Here is a 24,154-nt window from a genome sequence, read left to right as displayed (position 1 = left end):
CCAAAATAGTTTGTACAGCTATATTGCACTTTCTCCTGTCAACATTTGCATGCTCTTGCATGCTCTTGCATGCCCCCCATCCACTTTTTTGTTTTTTATCTCTTTCAATTAACATAAAAACAAGGCTGAGGAAGAAAACAGTTTTTTGTTGTTTGTTTTCTTAAATGCCTGGTTTTCCTCTGCTAGGAAGTGCAAAGACAATGCTAGTTAATCAAATAATTTTGTGCATTGATTCTCTCCTCATGTATGTTGTGCCCAGTGGCTGTAATGATGGCAAACAGAGATGGTTAAATTGGTTTCATCTCTCATTTAGATAAGACAGAAGCAACCATTGGCCGTGATTTCTCATGATAGAAAACATCAAGTCAAGCATGGCACACTATGCTAAGGGATTGTAAACACGTGCCCACCAAGTCAGATCTATAAGTCAATCATTTTTTTCATCATAAACACATAGAATAGGCCAAAGACCTCAGGGGCCATTTTATACTGAACACGTACCAGAGGCTGGCACTGTGCTAAACAGGTTAAATGCATCAGTCATGTAATGTTTATGAGAAAATTCTGTATAGAAGAAACTGACAGAGCCCAGAGAGATTTTGTAACTTGCCCAAGGTCACAGAGCTAGCAAGTGGCAGGTGTGGGATTTAAAACTTATCTGAGGCTTTGAAAGGAAAAAAAAATGTAACCCCTTCTGCAACTGTTGTGTACAACAAGATGTCAACTGATTCTTGTCTTATTGCAACCTGAAACATATTTTAGTTAAGCCTTGCACTTCTTGAATGAAGGTGTTTCATTTTATTCTCAAACATCCAATCATGTCTAGCTTTACACAATTCCTTAAGAAATGGTGAACAATGAGATTACCTGGACTCTGGAAGGGGAACATCACACACCGGGGCCTATTTTGGGGAGGGGAGAGCGGGGAGGGATGGCACTGGGAGCTATACCTGATGTAAATGACGAGTTGATGGGTGCAGCACACCAACATGGCACAAGTATACATATGTAACAAACCTGCACGTTGTGTACATGTAACCCTAGAACTTAAAGTATAATAAAAAAGAAAAAAAAAAAGAAATGCAAATTATATCAAATGTCCCATGGCCAAGTAGAGAATGTGGTAGGGATATCGTAGAGAAATTTATTCTTTTATTCAATACTTGTTTGTTGAGCACCGATTGAAGGTGTTGGAGATACAATAGTGGAAGCAACAACAAGAATAAAAACCCAAACCTCTGCCCCATTAAGGCAAAAAAAGACCTTGAAAATGAATGTAGCAAGTGTAAAACTATCCAATGCTTGCAAACTGGCCTAATACCATAAAGGTACTTTCTTTTTTTAATTAAAAAACTTTTAATTTATTTATTTATTATTTTATTTGAGACAGAGTTTCGCTCTTGTTGCCCAGGCTGGAGTGCAGTGGCGTGATCTCGGCTCACTGCAACCTCTGCCTCCCAGTTTCAAGTGATTCTCCTGCCTCAGCCTCCCAAGCAGCTGAGATTACAAGCATGTGCCACAACGCCCAGCTAATTTTATATTTTTAGTAGAGATGGCGTTTCTCTATGTTGGCCAGGCTGGTCTCAATCGCCTGACCTCAGGTGATCTGCCTGCCTCAGCCTCCCAAAGTGCTGGGATTACAGGCATGAGCCACTGCGCATGACCTACTTATTTATTTTTGAACTTTTGTTTTCTGTTCAGGGGTACATGTGCAGGTTTGTTATATAGGTATATTCCTGCCAGTGAGGGACGGTGACTAGAATCTTAGACTGAAAGTTGGGAGACCCATTTGCAAGTTCTGCTTTTTCCCTAACAGAGTAAAATAACTACCATTTATTTAGTATTCCCTGCATGCATAATGTGCTGTGTGTTTGACTGGAATGATCTCTTTTTATCCTCTCAAAATAGTCTATGTCATAGATGAGGAACATGAGGCTTCAGGTCACACACTCAATGACAGGTCTGGAATTTCAGATCAGAGTATGATGTTCACATCACCCGCATTGCTCACATCCTGTAAACGGGCAGCTTCGAGAAATTCTATTGATGCCTCTTCAACTCAGTTACCTCATCTATAAATAACATTATCAAAGCCTGCTAATATTTCCATCAGCTCTGAGCTTCCATGCACACGTGACCAAGAATCCTCTTACCGGCGTTTAGATATAAAGAACTTGCTTGTACTTAGTAGGCTCTCAAAGAAATGGGAAATTAATTAAGCAGTTCATTCTTTCTTAAAGTTTCTCCAGTCCTTTGATAGTCTTTGAGCCAGGTAATTGATAAGTTCATTACTTTGGATAAATCCTGACAATGTAATAATGATGAATCTCAATTTATACTAATTTGGTGATAATTTGTAGTATGTTATATAATTATTTTGGCGCTACTTTCTCATCCTAATTATGCTGTTCTCAGGCTGATATTAACATCTATTTATATTCCCTGAACACATAGTTAGTTTTAGTTGTAAGGAGCAGTTCACAGATATGGGTATATTATTAAATGTATACAAGGATTAATTGACATCTGTGGATAACCAACAATTTACTAAAGGTTTGTGCAATTTGCCCATATTCTTAGTGTCCGGGATATCCATTTGAGGATTCTCAAAGGCCTCCAAAAAGTCAATTTAAGAAAGGACTTAGATTTGCTTCAACCTGAATTGGGAAGTGAGAAAAACCGTATATGTGTATGCTTCAAAAATGCTCTAATGCTTAATTCCAGTTATATCAACATTTGACTATAGTAGGAGAGAAGAAAAAATTTCCTTGCAGTGGAAGCAGGGGTACTTTAGAAGAAATTGTGAAGAGTATTTGAAGATGTGTATGCCGGGGCACATCTTAAGCCTATTTTATCAATGAACTTCAACTTTATTCAAAATTGTAGGAATGTGCATGCTCTTGGATGTGCCTTTTTCGTGGAAAGGGGTTTGTAGTATCCATCAGATTTTCTAAATAAGCCTGCACAGTAAAGTGGTTTAAAAATTACTTTGCTAGGTTAACCTTTTCTACTTCCTCAACCCTTCATAAACGCAAGATTTTATCAATCCTCCTACTTTTCCCATGACTGTTAGCCAAATCCTCTCGGCTATAAGGGTAATCCTGTGAAATGTAACTTTCACCATTTATCCAGCCAAACTATGTGCCAGGTATTTTTTTGGCCCATGGAGTTCTATGTGCCAAAGAATCTTCTGGGGTGAAAGGGGAATTACAATATCATTAAAAACTCTAATGTATTAGATGAGATCATTATTTAGTGAAGGATCCGGTGATTCATTATTTTCCACTTCTCTAGAAAGGCAATGTATTAGTACATATGTCATATTATTTGAGAAAATTTAAATGTGACAATGGATTAAATATAAGGTATTAAGCTCATCACCAATATATAAAATATTTCGCTTAAAGATTATCGTTGTCATTAGTAGCAGTAGTCTTGTGTCTAGGCAAAACTACAGGTGTGATACAATTCTTAGAACTGGCTTCCCAACTCTAACTCCCTACATCACTCCCTGCTCTACATCATAACAATGGTTTCCAAGGCTCTTCTCAGCCTAACATACCAGTCTCCTTGAGATCTCACCTGACCTAATTACATTTCCATGCTAGAATTAACACCTTGCACCCTTTTCGTTCTTCCCTTAACCAACCAGTTTCTCCTCCTCTGTCCCTTTCTTGGTGACTAGAAATTTCATCCAATTGGCCGGGCGCGGTGGCTCACGCCTGTAATCCCAGCACTTTGGGAGGCCAAGGCGGGTGGATCAAGAGGTCAGGAGATTGAGACCATCCTGGCTAACCCGGTGAAACCCCGTCTCTACTAAAAAATAAAAAAACTAGCCGGACGAGGTGGCGGGCGCCTGTAGTCCCGGCTACTCGGGAGGCTGAGGCAGGAGAATGGCAGGAACCTGGGAGGCAGAGCTTGCAGTGAGCCAAGATCGCGCCACTGCACTCCAGCCTGGGCGACAGAGCGAGATTCTGTCTCAAAGAAAAAAAAAAAAAAGAAAAAGAAATTTTGTCCAATTACTGCAGCCAGAACCCAAGAAATTCACCTTACTTGTTCTCACCTTTCACATTCATTAGTTAGCAAACTGGAGATTTTCTGCCCTCGGAATATGTTTCAGATTCAACCTCCTTTTCTCTATCTCTCATCATCTTCTTTCTGTACTAATATAATTGATCTCTCTGCCACAAGTTCCTTTCCCCTCCTGTTTCCTAACCATCCTCTGCATAGTCTCAAACACTATTCATTCTGAGTAAAACGTCCGATGTTATACCTCCATGTTTGAAGCTGCTGAGTGCCACCCTCCCCACCCTGGATGTTGCATTAGGAATCAAGGACACATTTCTTAGCATGGCATGCAGAGCTCTCCACACCTGTTCCCACTGTCATTATAACATCTATTACAAAAATATCTATTATGTCTAATATACCCTTTTAGCAAAAAAAAAAAAAAAAAATCCGTTACAAATTTTTAGAAACTATCCTTTCTTACTCCATTAAGGAGATTAAAGTTACTTCCAAATGTGACCTAAAGGGATTTAAAATCACAAGAAAAACTGTATCTAATTAATTCAGATATCTTGAGGGATGTCATAATAGGAGATCAAGGTAGGTCTGAATTCTTACAGAAGAACTGTGAGTGAAGCACCTCCTAGTCCCTGGAACATCGTCCAAAGAAGGCCCTTTCACAGCTGGGTCCAGCATTTACACAGGAGGCTCCCTGACAAGTAGACAGGAAACTTAACAAACTCTGGTGGGTGGATCGATGCATCCTAGTTAAGATAAAGCTTTGACTCCTGTGGTTCTAACTGTGGTCTTAAATAACCATATGCTTTTATTTGGGTTCTCAAACTCCAGCAGAATTTTGTGCAAATTATTAACTTTCCTGCCACTTACACCTCCTATTATCAATTAAGAAATTAATAAAGCCCTAAGATCCCAAGATTGAAATCAAACCTGGGTTCAGATACTATAACTATGCTTTGTCTCTCAGATCTATAAATTAGGAATAACACTTTCTCTCCAATTAAATGTCAAGAACCTATTACTGTAGTGAACATCATGCTGTGGCACTCAGCAAGCAGTCACTGTGAATATTATTGTTGTAGCTTAAAAATATGAGCTTGGTTAATATAAATCAGTGGTTCTCAGCACTGGCTGTACATAAGTATCACCTGGGGAGTTTTTAATAACTATCAATGCCTGAAACATACCCCAGACAAAATAAATCAGAATATTTAGGAATGAGGCTCAGCCATTGGTATTTTGGAAAAGTTTCTTGTTGGTTCTAATAATATACTGAGAAACACTGATATAAACTGTTTTCTAAGCCTGATAATTTTCAGATAAATTGACAAAGTCAAGTCACCCAAAAAGTTGAAGATCAGGCCCCAGACTCATGAAGACTTTACTGGGTAATAGAGGTCTCATGAGACCAGCAAGATCACCATTTAATGGCTGCGCCCCTGTGTCTCCTTCAAAAGGTGACTTTCAAGCAAATTTGAAGTATAGTTTTCATGAACATCATTATGAAAGAAGCTTATTACCAAAAGATTACACTGAATCATCTGGGGTAGATAATAATTCAAACTATTCTGTTACCTTCCAGTTTCTAGATTTTGTTCAATAATTTGCTGTTAAAATTTCTTTCCCCTGTATTCTGTCTTACATATCATCTTTCCACCAATTTTCCCTAGATGTTGCAGAGAGGTGATTTTTTAGGTTCATGTAATTGCCCCCAAAGTTCCATTCTTTCCTATTTACCGGATTGCCTATTTCATTCTGCCATGGGAAATCTTCTTTTCCTGCTCTGTTCTCAACAGTCTGTCCTCCTTAAATAGCATAATCTCATCTGTTGTGCACCTGGGTGATGCAATCTGGCTCTTCTAGCAGGATCATCTTCTAAGCTAAACTCAACCCCAATGATTTCCACTCCACTTATTAATATCTATTAGTATGAGCTTGCTTTCTCTTGCAGACCATACCTCCAGGGAGAGAAGCTTATAAAGGAGTTAAGACTGAGAAGAACTTCCAAATAGTACAGTTATTTAATTCATCAACTCTTTGTGGAATACCTTTTGCTTTTCTGTAGTTTAACTTGGAGGCAGAAGAAAAGGGGGCTGAATTTATAAATCGTATAGCACAGTTTTCAAATGCAAGGAAAAACCCTAGACTTGTGGTTAGCTTATCACCTGTGTACATGCATGTGGTTAACACGTGTAAGTGAATGGAGGAAACAGAGAAATTTAGCAAGCTGTCAACCTCAAACCAAAAAAAAAGTCAATTTTTCCAAAAACATGACACATGTTTTTGACGTTACCAAAGCTGCAGTAATGTACCAATCACTGGAGTTAGGGTTATGGCAATTTCATATGCCGTAATCACAGAAAGATGAGAAAATGAGATGTATTGGTTTTCCATTGCTGCTGTAACAAATTATTCCAAATTTAGTGACTTAAACAATATATTCATTTATAGTTATAGAGATCAGAAATCTAAAATCATTTTGTCAGCAGGGCTGCTTTTCTTCTGGAAGCTTCTGCGGAAAATCCAACTTCTTGCCTTTTGTTACTTACAGAGACGGTCCTCATTCCTTGTCTTGTGGCCCTGCGTCACACTCCCTCTTTCCCTCTCCTTCCATTTACACATTCCCATTTACACCTTCTCTGCCTCAAGACCCTGCTGTTTTCATTGTGATTACATTGGGCCCACCTAGATAACTCAGAAAAATCTGTCCGTCTCAAAATCTTCCGTTTGATCACATTTGTAAAGTCCATCTCCATGTAAAGGAACACATGAATTGGTTCTGGAATTAAGACGTGGACATCTTTAGAGAACCATTATTTAGCCTTCTCCATAAGGAGATGGGTATCTTTCTGTATATCAGGATCTCTGTGGGGTCTAATGCCATTTTCTGTACATTGCACTGTTCCTTTTGTAGGTGTAAGCTATAATCACTCAATGTGGCATGAATGTACTTTCTATAGCAATAAACACTGATCTAAAGACTGTTTTATATCTACCTTGTTTTACTGATGACCACCATTAAAAATTGCATGGCCAAAGAGGCATCTGGCTCAGAGGATAGTATAGATATAGCCTAAAATATTACAGTTAGCAAATAAAAAAGAGCTACACTCTGAAGCTCAAACTTTCTTCTTAAAATTGCTGCTCAGAGACTTGATATCATTCACTTGGTTTCCTGAAGACTCTTGTGCCAAAAATACCTTATTTCTATCTTGAGGTGAAACCATTATTTTAGCCACATTGCATGTTCACACATTTGGAAGTTATTCACTTGAAATTATTGATTACAAACCATGTCTGGTGGTTTAGAATTTATCCTGATATAGAGAAAGGCTATAAAAAGAGAAATACACTTCAGCTTAGTCAGTATAAACTTCCAAGATGCCTATTTTTCAATGGAAAAAAGCAGTAATAAAAAAAAAACCATAAATATTACAAGAACACCTCAAAGTTGCTCAGGAGCACTCCAGGTTCCATTCTGAGTTTCTGTTACCACAGTAGCAACAGCAGACCAATTATGTGTGATATACGGATTCCCTTAGTGATGGTTGCTGAGAATTTGTGGAGAGAAATTTTTCGTCGGTGTCTCCATAGCTCTGCATTGCCTTCCAGAAAATGATCAGACTGAAACATGGTGCAGGCTTCTTAAGAGACCTCCACATGTTGTTGGAAGACTCTGAGCCAAAGACTTTCCCTGTATTTTATAGAATGACTCTGTCACCAACCACAGCCATTAGACCCCTATGAACTACGTCCTGGTCATCTTTACCTAGACTTCATTGAGGACTCACAAGACAAACTAAAATACGGCCTTGGTGCTGCTCAGGCTGTATGTGATAACTTCACCCATCAAGATCTAAGAGATCATCACAGCCAGGAACAACTAGACCAGACTAAGAAGGTCAATACCACTGTGAACAAGGTCATGAGCGTTCTGTGGCAAAAACTCCAGAAAGCAACTGGACCAATGAGGGATCACTGTTGTCAGTGAGCAAAGACTGTGTCTCAGGATATATTGGTAACAATGGGGCCTTAGAATTGTCCTTTCAAGAGCCAGCTGGCATTGAGGTTTTGTTGTTGTTGTTGTTGTTGTTTGAAATGTAGTTTCACTCTTGTTGCCTAGGCTGGAGTACAATGGCCTGATCTCGGCTCACCGCAACCTCCGCCTACTGGGTCCAAGTGATTCTCCTGCCTCAGCCTCCTGAGTATCTGGGATTACAGGCACGTGCCACCACGTGCGACTAATTTTTTTATTTTTAGTAGAGACAGGGTTTCTCCATGTTGGTCAGGCTGGTCTTGAACTCCTGACCTCAGGTGATCTGCCCACCTCGGCCTCTCAAAGTGCTGGGATTACAAGCGTGAGCCACCACGCCTGGCCGGCATTGAGTTTTTATTCTGCCTTCTGATGACCCATTTACTGGAAATAAAATAAAGCAGGAATTATTTTTTAGCTACTGAAACAATGGAATAGTCTTACAGTATTTCCATGTAGAGTAGCATGATATGGAGAAAGCATTTACAATAGGTACAAGCCACTCCCCTGCCTCTGATTTAAGGATTATGTTATCTAGATGGAATGGAAGGTCCTAAGTATGCAGGAGCTTAAGTCCTTTGGTATTGATGTCTTTTGAGTTCTTATAATTAATTCTGTAACAATATAGATTAGAATTAACTATCAGTGGTGATCATTGGAGTTAGGGGGAAAAACTGTTTTGTTGGAAACCTTTTTTTCATTACTCTAACCCAACTCAGCTACATCAGATCTGAAGAATTCCACCCATTTATATGGGGAAAAATTATTTGACTTGTCCCAATCATGATTATTTGTTTGTTTGTAATATCTTCATTCTATAAAGAATTGGAGCTGCCTAGAAAATTATATTTGAAACAAACTAATAAATGTTTTTATAAGGGAGGAGAGTTGGCACAAAGGAGAAAAGTAGGTAACAAAGACATAAAGCTGGATAACATTAGCACACAAAAAATGCATGCCCTGTGCTCCTGACTAGTTGCCAAAGGAAGACCCATAATTTTGACCCTAAACTTCCTAGCAATCAAAACAAAGTTGTAAACAAGACGATTTACATGACTTGCAGTATTCATGAAACGGAAAAAATGTATTTATTCAAAAATGAACAGCTTGGTCCGGCACTGATAACAATGCTAGTGATATTAGGGAACTGAGATCTCTGGAGAGTGACATATGTCAGAATTATCGCCACTTCATTGGCTAGAACCAGCACATACCCCTACCCAAGCCCAAGGGACTAGAAAAGGCAATCCTAGTATGTGCCCTTTGAGTTGGAAAACTGGAAAAACAGTACTAATGACGTCCACACTAGGAATCTTCCAAAATCAACAGACATTCCACACCCTGCCTATTTTAGACACATAATGTTAACAAAAGGGCTGGGTTGTTTTTAACTGTCAATCTAATTCAATGATACGTCAAAAGTTGTTTAATAAGATTAAATCCATTAAGAAATGAGCCTTGGTCAGGTGCAGTGGCTCACACCTGTGATCCCAGCACTTAGGGAGGCCGAGGCAGGAGGATCACTTGAGGTCAGGCGTTCGAAACCAGTGTGGCCAACATGGTAAAACCCCATCTCTACTAAAAATATAAAAATTAGCTGGGCGTGGTGTTGCGTGCCTGTAATCCCAGCTACTCAGGAGGCTGAGACAGGAGAATCACTTGAGCCCAGGAGGCAGAGGTTGCAGGGAGCCAAGATCATACCAGTGCACTTTAGCCTGGGGTGACAGAGTAAGATTCTGTTTCAAAAATAAAATGAAAATAAAAAAAAGAAATGAGCTTTATTAGAAGAACATATTAGTGGAAGCAATTCAGAGGAATATGCTATCCATATGAACAGTATTGATAGCTGCCTTTATTACATTTTAGTGTGTGTGACATGATATGTTTCGTGCCAAAAAAAAAAAAAATTAACTGTGACAATTAAGTAAAGCCAGAGATGGTTCCTAGCAATACTGCCCTAATAAAGTATACATACTGCCTAGGTCAGCACCACTTGGTCAGGTCGGCAGACAAGTACCGTATCAAAATTCAAAGAAGCTACTCATTCTCAGGAAAAAGTAATTTCTGCAAAGAACTATTAGAAAACTCCCCATATCATGATTATACTTTTTGTTTTTAAAACTGACATTCATTTTGATGTGACATTTTCTTAATCCCTTAATGACTTTTGGTTGAAATACCAACATGCAGAGAGAAAATCAAAATGGGAATGCAATCGTTTTATTGATAAAGTATGCTACAATTATATGACAGGGCTGCTGGTCTCAACCAGCTTAAAGACCATCACAAGAACAACTGCTTTAAAAGCACTGCCTTTGGTGCTATTGACTTTGTTGTTCTTATCAAGATGTTTTTCATTCACCTGGGTGAGTGTTCACAAAGTTGACAGGCCAATGATCAATGGCTGGACTCATTTCTTAATTTCCATTTCTAGTAAATTCAAGGGAAGAACCAGGAGGCACTAATACAAGCAAGTAGCTAGGAAAAGGAACGGGGATTTTTCTACTACAGCAAATAAAATGTGTACCTGGAGGACCCCAGGGTTCTTTTTGCAATAACAGCCGGCCTGTTGGCTGTTTATTCGCTGCATTTTAATATCTCTTTTCTAACACTAAGAGGCATATCAAATGCATATTTACCTCCAGGAACTTTAAAAGGCAATAATAAAAATAATTAGTTAAATGGTTGTTTAAAAAACTGCTTCTCTCTTGACAGGGGATCCAAAGCCTCCATAATGAAGTTTAAAAAGAAAAATTTTACCCAAGTGAAAAGCTATAAACACAAATGCCTTTGTGTTCTATTTTCAGTTTCAGAAACAAAATTTTAAACCTTAATATCCAGCTCTATATCTTCACATAAAACTTGCCCAGTTCCCTTTCAAGAGGTAATCTTGGCTGCAATTACACTATCTAATGACCAAAGTGAAAAATGGGATTTCTGACTGACCCTGGCAGGCCAGCTCTTTATGCTCAAATGATATAAGAGAACAGCTAACAAGACCTCACCATGCATGGCCTTAAATGTTATTGATGGCACTAAAGCAAGTCTACCCTTTAAAAAAAAAAAAATCCTTTAGTGTGCCTGGTCTTGTTGTCACCATTGGAGTGACTTACATCCTGTGGGCTGATGATTCATGGACAGAGTTTCCTGTCATTTGTCTCATGTTCATGACATTACAATTTCACTAAATATTCCTCTGGTTTTCACGTTAGTAGAGACGTTGTTTAGAAGTGTAGGACTGGTGTTCATACGGTTATGTGCTGTCATCTAATACCCTCTTTATTTCTTATGCCCTTTCATGTAAAATCATTCTAGTTCACATATCTTAGGCACCTTCCAGAACCTCTGATAACTTGCAGTGCCTTTCCCCAGACCTTTTCAATCCATCTCTTCAACTGAAGATCTGAAAGTCTTTGTTATTTAATGCAAATGTACATGTTTTCCATAGAGCAGTGATTTTCAAACACAGCTGTGAAATGCAGAAATCCAGGCTATACTTTCAGAAATCGTAATTCAGGATGTCCCTGTGATGGAGTCTAAGAATCTTTGATATAAAAACTTCCAGAGGGGATTTTTACTTGCATCCGGAATTGACCAGAGTTGTGGGGAAAACTACCTTGGAAATGTGATTTCTATGTCTTCTCTCTTCATTTGTATGATTTCTATGCAAAGACAAAAAAAAAAAAAAAAAAAGCACCCAAAGCACCCAAATAGTTATTTTGGTAGTCTATCCAAGGAAAGGGATATCCTTATTCATATTTAGAAAGAATCATCTCTAAACCATTTGCAGCTTCTTCTCAGTTGACACCATTTCTGGGACTCCAAAAGTAAGATCACAGTTTAATGAACGTAGAACCTCTGTCCTTCTTATCCACCTCCTTTTTTCCTTCTTTCACAAAGTAAAAACAATATACACACTCACAGAATGTCTGGAACTATCCCAATCCAAGTAGCTATTTAGCTATTTGAGAATTAGCATGAAGAACAGTGTGAAATTGGTGTCAGAATAGTCCCTGTCCTTTTATCTACAAATGAATCCTCTCTTCACCTACTCATGGAAAAGGGGGAGAGAGAAAGGTTTCAGAGATATACTCATTTATAAATCTTCATTTAAACATATCTACATGCCATTATTGACAATTCAACATTTACTGAGTTCTACTCATAATGAGGGTGGCATTATGCTAAGTCGTAAGCTAGGGAGATCAATAAAATACATATTTCTAAGTATGAGATTGCTCAGACACTTAGGCAGTGGGAAAGACAAAACCCTGTGCATTATGGACAACTCCAAATACAAAATTTGTTTAGTACAAACAATTTTTTTTTCTTTTTTTGAGACGCAGTTTCCCTGTTGTTGCCCAGGCTGGAGTGCAATGGCAAGATCTCGGCTCACTGGAACTTCTGCCTCCTGGGTTCAAATGATTCTCCTCCCTCAGCCTCCTGAGTAGCTGGGATTACAAGCATGCACCATCAAGCCCGGCTAATTTTGTATTTTCAGTAGAGACAGGGTTTCTCTATGATGGTCAGGCTGGTCTAGAACTCCTGACCTCAAGTGATCCACCTGCCTCGGTCTCCCAACATGCTGGGATTAGAGGCTTGCACCACTGCACCTGGCCCAAACTATTTTTAAATTTGATCATCAGACCCATTACTTTGATGTAGGTCAAGCAGCGTGTAATGGAAATAGTGTTGGCTAGAGGTTAGTTGGCCCGCTCCACACCAGCCACTCATTGGCCTCAGGTTTCTGATCTGCTGAGTTTGTGGATTTCTAAAGTCCCTTCCTGTTCTATGTTCCCAAGCATTTGTAGTCACCCTAGAAATTATCCCATTCTTATTATAATTCTGTTCCTGATTCTTTCCCCTTATTTCCCTTTTGCAGATTCTGTTCATGGGCATGATGACCGAGTACTATCACTACTTTTTCACAACCCTGGTAAGTGCATCTGGGAGAAATGTATTCCACATGGTAGGTCTTCACACAGTTATTTCAGAGTCAGCCTCACCAGTGTCAAAGGCAGGATATCGTCATGGAGACTTGCCTTACTTTCCTAAGAATCCTCTAAATCCAGCAATGCTGAGCAGCAGGCTTCTTTCTTTCTTTCTTTTTTTAACTTGTATCAATGCATGTGCATTCAGAAAGGGATTAAAATGAAAATTCCATTAAATAGAAACTATTAAAGTAAAAACTATTCATAAAAAAGCATCATCTACAATTTTTATATACATTAGAAGGTGCATCCAAATGTGTCTGGCATTCATTGATTTGATGTGGCTTTCCTGCCTATGTCCAGTAGATAGCTGGGTTAGCCAGGGGTTACCTGTCAGATGTTTGAAAAACCTTCAAAAAGGGGAGTTTTGGAGATGCTCTGCACAATCAACATTATGCACCATTAAGAAAAATCATGGTCCTAAGCCTTAGAAATCCAAAAGAAACCACAGGACATCTTAAATTTTGAGAGACTATCTGATCATGGAGAATGATTTAGGGTATTTAACACATCAAAACGATGTGATAATTTTCATTCAGTCAATTTCAGAAATCAGTGACAGCCCCCACCTCCCCACCTACACAACCACACACTCCACTTTCTTACATGAGAAGAAAAACAGAATCAAGCTCGTTTTCTAATCTGTAAGAGTGTATCAGCTAAATTCGACCTGGATTCTGGGGGACTCAGTAACAGTACCATTTTAGCAAATTCAACTGCCAAGCTAGTGAGTAGGGGAATCCAAAGAATTTAGAATAAGGATCCGAAGTAGTAAATTCTATTTCTGACTCAACTGTCTCTGAGAGTGCAGAGGACACCATGAAATGAATGCTTTGGGATAGTTGTCAAAATCATTACTGCTACTGAGCATAGGGTGGAAGTGGGTACAGGGTAGAAATTCCTGAACTAAGGTTCGCATCGTCTTCCCATCTGCCTCTTCCTGCTTCTTGATCATGTCATCTTTGAGAACAGCTGAGGGAAAACTTGGGAACTGCAAAGTGTCTTACTCTGCTCACAAGTATGGTTCTTCCCATCACCAAGAACACCTGACGGTTACTCAAGGTGACATGGCCATCTGCCTCGGAACTTTCCACCCCCTCCAGGTGTACACACCCTGGAAGAGCTGGTGTGGGAGAAATTTGAGAAGGAATACCAACAATGGAATCTAACAAGGCTAGGAGACCATAGAGGATGAATAAGAGTGCGCTTTTATTCCTCTTCACCCCTAACACTCATTCTGCATGCACAAGGGGATGTAGCAAATTGGATTTTGGATTTCCGACATTCTTTGTTGCATGGAAACCCTAAATTGTAGGACAACCTAATTTTGCACATGTTTAACGTGCTTTATTTTAGCATGTTAAATCTATGTAATATTGATTCTCTGTGGGGGTTCATGTGTATTCTCGAAGTTTCTGTCTTACTTTCTGAGACTGGAGTTAACTGTCTTTCTATCCACTGAGTGTACTAACGGACTCATTTTTTCCTGGGTCTTCTTCTTTAACTTTGCTTCTTTCATCCTTTTCCTCTGATTTTATCTGCATTCTGTCCTGGTTGGCTTTTATGTTCTTACCATTCTTGCCCATGAGTATTAATAAAAGTTAAAGAAAAAAAAAGTTACTTAGTGTTAAGGAAAAAAATATATAATGCTTTAAAAGGCAGTATTGTACACCTTTCTGATGTTGATCTAGGAGCACAGAGCTGTGCTTTTATAGTTCTACTGCCTCACCCAAATATATCTTGGGAAAGAGAGAGTTCATCAAAAGAATAAATTTGTATGCATCTTCCGCAAATGCAAATCGCGAAGTGTTTCTGAATCTGCTGCTCTTCAGTACCTGTAATCATCACGAATAATGTCCTGTCTTGCATTGCACTTTCAGAAACCGGTTACATTGTTAAGAAACTTTTATGGAAGTATTTTTCCTGTAAAATGTTATTTTGAAAGTTGCGTTTCTTCTGAAATGTGATATATTTTAATGATATATTTTTTAATCTAGTCTTTCCATATAAGAAAAAAGTTGAAATTATTACATAAGCCTGTCTTAAATGTGAATCAATTAAGAAACTTCTGGTTTGCACCCAGCCTCGTCTGTAATAGAAAAATTGTAATAGAAAACACTAGGATGAGTTCAACTTTTTTTTCCCGAAACATTGTCTGAAAGGGAATGGGTTCCCTTATTAAGATGTTCTTGCATCCATGCAGCCTTGTACTCTAACATATCCTCTGAAGAGAATCCTTTGGTTCCTATTCTGAGCCTATGTTCAGTGAACATTCTTCATGCCCTCATTGTGTGAGAGATGAGTTCTTTTCAACAAGCCAGGAGGTGATTTTTTTTTCTGCCAGGAGTGATTTTCCTGCCAAACGCATATGCAGTTTTCAAATTTCACCTTTGTGGCAAGACCTGGAACAGCCTGCGGTGCAAGATTTGGTGGAGAAGAGTGGGTACTGCCAGTGGTTTATTCTTGTCCTGCTCACATCACCACTCAGAACCTCAGTTTCTTCATATGTAAAATAAAAGCACTGAACCAAATGGGAATAAGTATTTTTTCCAATACCCCAAAGGCTATAAACTGGGAACAGAATTCTTAGCTTTTTAGAATGTCACAGCCTGTGACCAAGGACATACTAATTATTAACAGCCAAATTCCTTCTCTTGACTTATCCAAACTCTAACAGTACGGCAAAAATAAAACAGATGAAAATGAAAACTGATGACTGCCCTAGAAGTTTTAGGGCAGCATGTGAATGGAAAACAATGGGAAAGGTGTTCTTTTATTGAAATAGTGTGGTATGGCTGCCATTTTGTTTTAATCGATAGCAGCTCCCCTTTATCCAATGGGTACATGTTCTAAGACCTCCAAGAGATGCCTGAAATCTAGTATGGTGCCAAACCCCATATAGATTATGTTTTTCTTATATATGCATACTTAGGATAAAGCTTAATTTATAAATTAGGCACAATACTCTTGCAGACTGGGACCATTATGAAGTGTAAGGTTGACTTACCAAAGTACTTCCATACCACAATAGCCGACCTCGTAACTGAGACAGCTATGAAGGGACTGATGAGCAGGTGGCATCTGTAGTATGGAGACTCTGGACAAAGGAATAATTCATGTCCCAGGCAGGACAGCATGGGACAACTCAAGATTTCCTCAAGCTACTCAGAATGGTGTGCAATTTAAAAATTACGAATTGCTTATTTCTGAAGTTTTCCACTTAACATGTTCCAACTGCGGTTGACCGCAGGTAACTGAAACCATGAACCACAAAACCACAGATAAGAAGTATCACTGTATTAGTTGCTGCTACAAGCATTAATTTTCTTTCGCATAAAAACATGGAAATGCTAATTATTTTCCACTTTATCCTTTTTGATACCATGCAGGACTTATTTGCTTTGGATCTGGAGCTCTATAGGTACAGTGGCGTAAACATGACCGGGTTTCGGCTGCTTAACATTGACAACCCTCACGTGTCGTCCATCATTGAGAAGTGGTCCATGGAGAGACTGCAGGCCCCACCCAGGCCCGAGACTGGCCTTTTGGATGGCATGATGACAGTAAGTCATTTTCAAATAAAATCATTCGCGAGAATATTTGAATTCCTTCGGGGTTAAGATCACATGTGTCTTTAAAATGTTAAAGAAAAGTGTTACAGTGGGTGCCTTGACTTGCAGGAGAGAAGAAAGAGTTTGTTTTTTAGGTAATTTGAAAGGCTGGGACTGGCTACTAGCAAAAACTGCTATTTTTAGCTTCCTGGATGTACTCGCCGCAGATAAAAAACTTGACAAGAGTAGCCACCATTATCAGACACACCAGCGCAAGGACGAGTTGAAGAGCATTTTATTGTAGGAATGTGGCCGTGGGGAAGGCGGCTGGTTGGGGCAGAGGAGGAACAGCGCACCTGTGGGTTTTGCGGAACTAGTTTGTGTTTCTCACTTCTGCCACATCTCAGTAAGCAGAGCCAATGTGGAAAAATGCCGGATCTACAAACAGTTGGTGTATTCAGCTCTTCCTGTCCTGGATGTGTATAGGCTCACCTCTGCAGAACTGACAGTGTTTAACACCAGCCATATGTTGCTCTTGAAGCAGATGCCAGACCTGCCTCCTGACAAGTCAGAGACACTCTGCTGAACAGATAAACTGCGAACTGCCTCATCAGAGAGCTTCTCCCTAACATCATTTGTCTCTTGTCAAATGCACCTACCTTCACTTTATTTCTCTAATGAAGCTCCCTGGGTGCTGAAGAAAATAGCAGGAAATAATTTTTTAAAAATGTTTCCTATGTGGGAGCCATCTAAGGGGAAAGATACTGTGGAATGCAGGCAGGTAATAGCATTTTAAATTGGCATAGGATTTTATTATCCATTCCTGTCATCGGGAGATGCACTCTCGCTTCTAAGATGCAATTTACCCATCATCTCACAGAGAACTTGGAATTTTTTTCCCCTTTTTCTTATGAAGAACAAATGAAAATGAAGAAATAAATGAATGAATGAAGTGGCTCTGGATGATTCCATGTTCAGGCTCCCTAACTGTTTTTCAAACCTGAAATAACTTTTAAAATATTCAAAGTGAACTGAGAGATAATGATGGAAAGCGTCTTGGTACAAACGACCCCTGGGATGATTTGAAACATTTCTTTGAATAGGAGCAAGTAGAGAATATCCAGGGCAATACTAGACTTCTGAAAGGGAGAGGGAACACCAGAGACAGAGGGAGAAGCATGCTAATAGATCGGTTTTTCTCTTATTCCTCTTGGGTTTATAATTTCAGTGAGTTCAAATAGGGTTCAAAATCCTCTGCCCACTCTTCCAATGAAGTTTCCATCACAGGATGAGATCTCAAATCATTTTTACCTGTGTTTGGGATCTACCACTAAAAGAGTTACAGTTTGAATCTATGTTAACACAGATTGTGGACTTAGGCCAAGCATTAAATATTCATCACAAGTATGGCTTCATTTACAAAGAAAAAAAGTCCGTGTGTTCAGTTACACTGAGCTGACAAAACAGTTCGTTCATATTGACTGAGATGAGGAAGACTGTTGAATGAAGGAGACAGACCTATGCAATTCATGTGGAATCAGGCCAAGCATGAGGTGATGCTGCCACCCCAGAGCTGCGGCCGGTGTCCTGGGCTAACAGTGATCCCAGGGGCACGAAGTGTGACAAGGTTGAGTCCCAATGGATGGAAGAGGCCCTGGTCTGCCTGAAGATTTTTACTGTGATCCCAACTAAGAGAGGGGATTCTAGGCTGTGTTCTTACACTTATTATTATAATAAACTATAAAAAGGAAAGTGGGGATTTACCAGAGCTCACTGAGGTGCTGTAAAAGTGGGTAGAGGAACTATTCAACATATCAGGTAGTGTCGATACTAATTTTTTAAAAAGTGATAGGATGCAGGCACCAGTAGGAGCTGTATCCAACAGTCATGCAGATAATAACTTTGAAATTACGTGAAGGGTAATACTTACTTTCTTTATCCAAAGAGTCTGCTTTGCACTTGACTGTTTTCTTTCTGTTTCTCCTGGATGTGGCTACTTTGGGAATGTGGAAACTGTGTCATGGGAGGTGAAGGGCATTGAAGGGCATGAAAGGACATCCATTTGACCAATAGCTAAGCCAAGAGAGCAAACTTACGACCCCAAGCCCAGGCCCAATGCTAACAAATCTTTGCTGTCAAGTTGCCTCTATTTAAACTCTTTCTTCTCTACCTTAAAGATAAAAAGTCCTTTGGTTTCAATTTCATTGGGTCCAAATAGCAGACCCTGCCCTTCATTCATTCTTGCATGTCAAGCACTTGTTGCCCCCATGCCTAGAAGCATACAGTAGCCCCTTCCCTGGTTTTTCTCTCTTTCCTCTTACCTGTTTTTGTTTTCTTCATAGCCCTTATGACCTGACTTGTTATATTTTGATTTGTTTGTTTAGTACCTTCCCCTATAAGAACAGACACTTCATAAAGGCATCTTTTATGAAAAAGAGACGTTGTGCTTTTGTGCTCTGCTTTCTCCCCAGCACTAGAAAAGGCCCAGCGCAAAATACACCTTCAATAAATGTGTATTTAATAAAGAAATTAATGCACTAAATAAATAAGAATTAAGCTTCTACTAAAACTGAAGATGTTAAATGAAAAATATTTAGGCAGCCCTGAAAAGAGTCCCATAAAAGTACAGAGAGTTCCTATAAATAAGATATATGTGAATGTGCATGATTAGTAAAATAGAGATTACTTTAAAATAATAAGAGTTTTTTAAAAATTAGTCACAGACTGGCCACTCTTAATGTTTAAATAATGCCATTACTACAATAGAATTGTATTCTCTGAAATCATATGCTTCATTCCACTATTATTCAAGGTGAATTTCCCTGTAGATGTTTATAGTCATAGTTTTGTGTGTGGTGCATACGTATATGGATGAATATAGGAATTAGAAAAAAGCATAAGGAAAATGCATGTATTTTGATTTCCCATTCAATTATCTATTTTTATCTCTAATATTTTTAACTATTAAGCATTTCTTAGAATTTCATACACTAAAAAATCCTCAAATAATATGATTATATCAAAACATTCATATCTGAAAATAGAGAAGCCAGTCATGCCCATATCCAAAACATCTTGACACCAGACTTAAGAACAATAGAATTAAAGAAAAAAATTTAGTTTAAAAATTAGGTTAAAATTAAGTTAAGAAAATTGTTACTGAGTCAACTGAGTTCAAAAACAGTAAAACTCATTATTAAAAAATATCTTGAGGAAAAAAAGAGTGTTTTATCAACTGAAGTGTTAATTGACAAAATTAACAGAAGTTTGGAGTGAATTTTATAAAATCTACTTTGTTCTCTTTTATAATCTTTAAATTTTTTCTCAGCAATTGGGGTGATTCAACCTTTCAGCTTTTGGATAGACTGGGATAATACAGAAATGGTTCATTCTCAAATGGGTTCTTCTCAGTGGACCAAAATTGTGTATGAGTCAACACTGCACAGGAGTCAGGGGAACAACCAAACATTGATCTGACATCTGCCTTTCCAGTTCTTCACATCCACTCACAACATAAAGTTAAGTCAGTAGCCTTATCCTGCTCTCTTGCCTGTAAACATTTCCCTTAATCATGACCCATAGGGAAGATGTCCTAGAGTTCCCACCTTGTACATCCACTTAAGCAATGAAAGAAAATAGGCAGCTGGATTCAGTACAAAAAGCAAAATCTTCTCAGATAATGAAAGCCTAGGATTAAGTCCTGGCTATGTCTCCTAACTAAGTGACCAGAGCAAGTTATTTAACCTCTCTCAGTTCTCTGCTCATCTGTAAATCTGTACAATAACGCCTTACAGTGTTACTCTACAGATTAAATTAGGTCACATATGTGAAGCCTCTAGTACATAGAACTGAATTCACTTGATACCTGATGTTTTGCCTATTTGTAGTCAATAAAAGAACACGAGACTGTGCATGGTGGCTCATGCCTGTAATCCCAACACTTTGGGAGGCCGAGCCGGATGGATCACGAGGTCAGGAGTTCAAGATCAGCCTGGCCAACATGGCAAACCCTTGTCTCTACTAAAAATACAAAAATTATCTGGGTGTGGTGGCGGGTGCCTGTAATCCCAGCTACTGGGGAGGCTGAGGCAGGAGAATCACTTGAACGAAGGAGGCAGAGGTTGTAGTGAGCTGAGATTGTGCCATTGCACCCCAGCCTGGGCAATAAGATCAAGACTCCATCTCAAAATAACTAACTAACTAACTAACTAACTAACTAAATAAATAAATAAATAAAGAGATATTCTGAAATATCATAGCAGAATCTGCGCGTTTCCAAGAAACACATTCCTTAGCTTGCACATATAGCCCAAGATGGACCCTTATCTGGGACCTGTGTGACCCTGTATGATCAGCCCATTTGATCTCTGAATATTAGGTCTCTCTTCAGCACCCCAATCTCCTCCTGCTTTTTCCAACAACAATTATGTGCCACGCACACAGCTAAATATGAGGACTTTCTAAGGCCACGTACTGTTGTTAGTCCTCATCTCTAAGATGAGGTGGCATCTCACTGGCTTATGTTGGGAGTCCTCAAGACCATCTTCAGATTTGATGATTTGCTAGCAGGACTCACAGAACTCAGAAAAGCTGTTGTACTCACAATGACAGATTTATAGTAAAAGAAGACAGAGTAAAATCAGCGAAGGAAAAAGTGACAGAGAGTCCACACAGAAAAAGCACCAACTTCCAAGTATCCTCTCCCAACAGAGCTGCATGGACAGCACTGAATCCTCAGCAATGATCTATGACAACAAGTAGAAAGTATTGCCAGCCATGGAAACTCACCCAAGCCTTGGGGTCCAGGTTTTTTATTGGGATGATTGGTCACATAGGCATGGAGCTCCCATATAGTTGGCCTTAGTTACTTAGTATCCAGCCTTTCAGGAGATCAAATTGATACAGCATGGCCCAGAGCCCTAGGTCAACAAAAATAGGCATTCATCATAAATCACATTTTTAAAATAAAGTATCTGACATTACCCAGGACCCCAAGAATACAATGACGCTCTTATTGGGGTATTCCAAGGAGTTGAAGGTTATCTCTCAAGAGCCAGTCAAGGGGCTGGTCCTCTCTTTGGAATGTGCAAAGTCTGAGTACCCTAAGCCCAGTGAGTTAATCCTTTACTGCAAATTGTAATAACCAAAACATTGTGTACTGGGGAGAAGTATGCTTTCAATGTGCTTATTTCATGGTTCAGATTGTGGTAAAAAGATTTTCTTAGGGTCATTGAGCAATGTGATTTCATCCAGGCTTTAGATATATATAAAATGTGAACATAAACACATTTGGAAGAGGAAAATTTGAAACATAAGCCAGTTTCTATTACATTACCTATTACCTAAAATGATGACAGCCATTCAGTAAGCAGGCCTCAAGCACAAAACTGAAAGGGGGAGGAAAATCAGTGGTAGTATATTAGTGCTATAATATAATTAATGTAAACATTTTCTCCATCTAAGAAAACATTGTATTTCAAGGGGCAGCATATTTGTTAGAATAAATAGTTTTCTTCTTTGGGTTGAAAGGCACAGATTAGACCTATAATTTTGAATCATTTTATTGCCCTTCCCAATATGGAGCCCGCCTTGAGAAAGAATGTCCATCTTTTCTAAACTAAGTTTATGGAAAAATCAGATTATTAGAATTCCAGTCCTTATACTTCTCTATCAAATTGGTCATTCAGTGAATTAATGAATACAGATACAAATTTTCAAAAAAGTATATCCTATTGATAAAAAAAAGTCCAAGTCATCATAGCATGTGGCTATGGTCATGAGCTGAAATCTGAGTTTGCATCCCAAATTAGAATTCTCATTCCTTCCCTTAATGGCTACAAAATTTTAGGTAAGTTATTCTACCTCTACAAGCCTCAATTTCCCCATCTGCATACCTATTTCAAAAGTTTAATTTCAGTAATTAAAAAAGATGACTTATGTAAAATGCTTATAGTGCCTGGCACATAGTAAATTATCAGTGAATATTAACCTTTATTGAACTATTATTGTGACTATTAAATCATCAGGCCAATAACTTGGTTTAGAAGCAGCACAGCTTTATGGTTAAGGGCATATACTCTAGCACCAACTTCATGGGTTTGAATATTGCCTGTCCCCCCATGAGTTTGGGGGTCCCATTTAATATCTTTATTTCTTTATCTGTAAAAGAATAAAGGTTATAGTGAAAATTTCATGTTTGCAAGGGATTTAGAACAGCATGCGACATATCATAAGTGCTCGATAAATGTCAGCTATTGTTATTGATTGCATTTCAAAAAGTCTCAATCTGCCAGTAGCTTACTTTCCTCCAATTAAACAGAATTAGTACAGCAAAGTGGTAAAGATCATGGGTGCTAGAATCACGCATGTGCAGGCTCAAACCCTGGCCATGAAATTGATTACAGAGTAGCCTTATACTGGTCAATTTCCATGAGCTTTAGTTTTCTCATCTACAAAGTGGATTGTGTGAGTCTTGGACTGAAATGATCAAAACATTTTTAAGCTTTAGAAATTACTGCCACCACCAATCTAATGTCTGTATGTCAACTACATAAGTATGAATGAAATGTTTTTTCTTAAAACTACATCTTAAAGCCTTGCAATTATACAGTTCTCACAAAAATAAATTTCATTTTAAGGGATTAAGTAATATGAATTTCTTCAGTGAACAATTTTAAACAACTTTCTGTGTCAGGAACCATGTTAGCCACCAAAGCGAACTTAAACTTGAGCAGTTTCTGCCTTCAAAAAACCAATATTCTTATTAAGAAACGGACATAAAGGCCTCTGACCATGAATAGATGGAAAATACAATGATAAAGATTGTAGAGAATAATAAGGATTCAAAGTAGAGGTATTCCATGGCCTCAAAGACTGATAAAATTGTGAGATATAGTAACCCCGTCCTCGCTTTCCACCTCCACCAAGACATGAGCAATCAATGCATAGTATATGTTGAATGTATCAACCAATTTTGGAAAACCATATGATAATTTTCATTCCATGACCTAGATTCTAGGTTTAACTCTGAAAATGATTGGCTATGTATATAATCCCTATTACTCTCCAGAAATAATAAGCAGAAGTAATGACATCTCTGGGATTTCTCACTATGATTGTGTGTGTTTTGTGTGTGTGTGCACATGTGTGTGTGCACGTGTGTGTGTGTGCCCCTCCACAAATATCCTACCTCGAAGTGAGTTTTCTCACATAATAAATACCTTTATCTCTTCTGCTTATTTTGAAGACTTGTTGAGAATTTCAAATGAGCTAATGTATTTGAAGTTGCAATGAAACCCTCAAGTGAAATGCAAGGGTATTATAAGATTTTTTTCCCTAAAGAAAACCACAGGGAAGTATATTTTATAAAATGCTGTAAGTATTATGTAAAATTTTGCACGTGACAGGAATTTCATGAGGAAGGGAAGAATGAGATGCCCAGTCCCCTAAAAGGAATGACTGACTGGTTTCAATCTGTCTCAAGAAAGCACGTGCTGGCAAGAGGAGGCATGTTCTGAGCCAGTTGCACGTGTCTGCTCTTCAGAGGGCCTCCC

The 24,154-nt window shown here is 38.7% G+C and overlaps 1 protein-coding gene and 1 long non-coding RNA gene across 8 annotated transcripts in view; one reads left to right on the top strand and one right to left on the bottom strand.

Annotated features, from left to right (window-relative positions):
• The window catches only part of GRIK1 (glutamate ionotropic receptor kainate type subunit 1), a 404,603-nt gene that overhangs the window by 275,000 nt on the left and 105,449 nt on the right, over positions 1–24,154 (top strand). For all 7 annotated transcript variants that reach the window (XM_009202388.4, XM_009202391.4, XM_009202387.4 and 4 more), the window contains exons 5-6: positions 12,942–12,995; positions 16,440–16,613. In XM_009202388.4, the coding sequence (XP_009200652.2) occupies positions 12,942–12,995; positions 16,440–16,613 (228 nt within the window). The remainder of the gene's footprint in view (positions 1–12,941; positions 12,996–16,439; positions 16,614–24,154) is intronic.
• The window catches only part of LOC110742688, a 147,180-nt gene that overhangs the window by 34,168 nt on the left and 88,858 nt on the right, over positions 1–24,154 (bottom strand). The window contains exon 3 of the long non-coding RNA XR_002520682.2: positions 21,390–21,520. This is a non-coding gene — a long non-coding RNA (uncharacterized LOC110742688). The remainder of the gene's footprint in view (positions 1–21,389; positions 21,521–24,154) is intronic.

The sequence above is a fragment of the Papio anubis genome, chromosome 4 (assembly GCF_008728515.1).
Source record: "Papio anubis isolate 15944 chromosome 4, Panubis1.0, whole genome shotgun sequence".
Lineage (NCBI taxonomy): Eukaryota > Metazoa > Chordata > Mammalia > Primates > Cercopithecidae > Papio > Papio anubis.
Note: the sequence above shows the minus strand (reverse complement) of the source record. Positions and strands in the feature narration are given on the sequence as shown.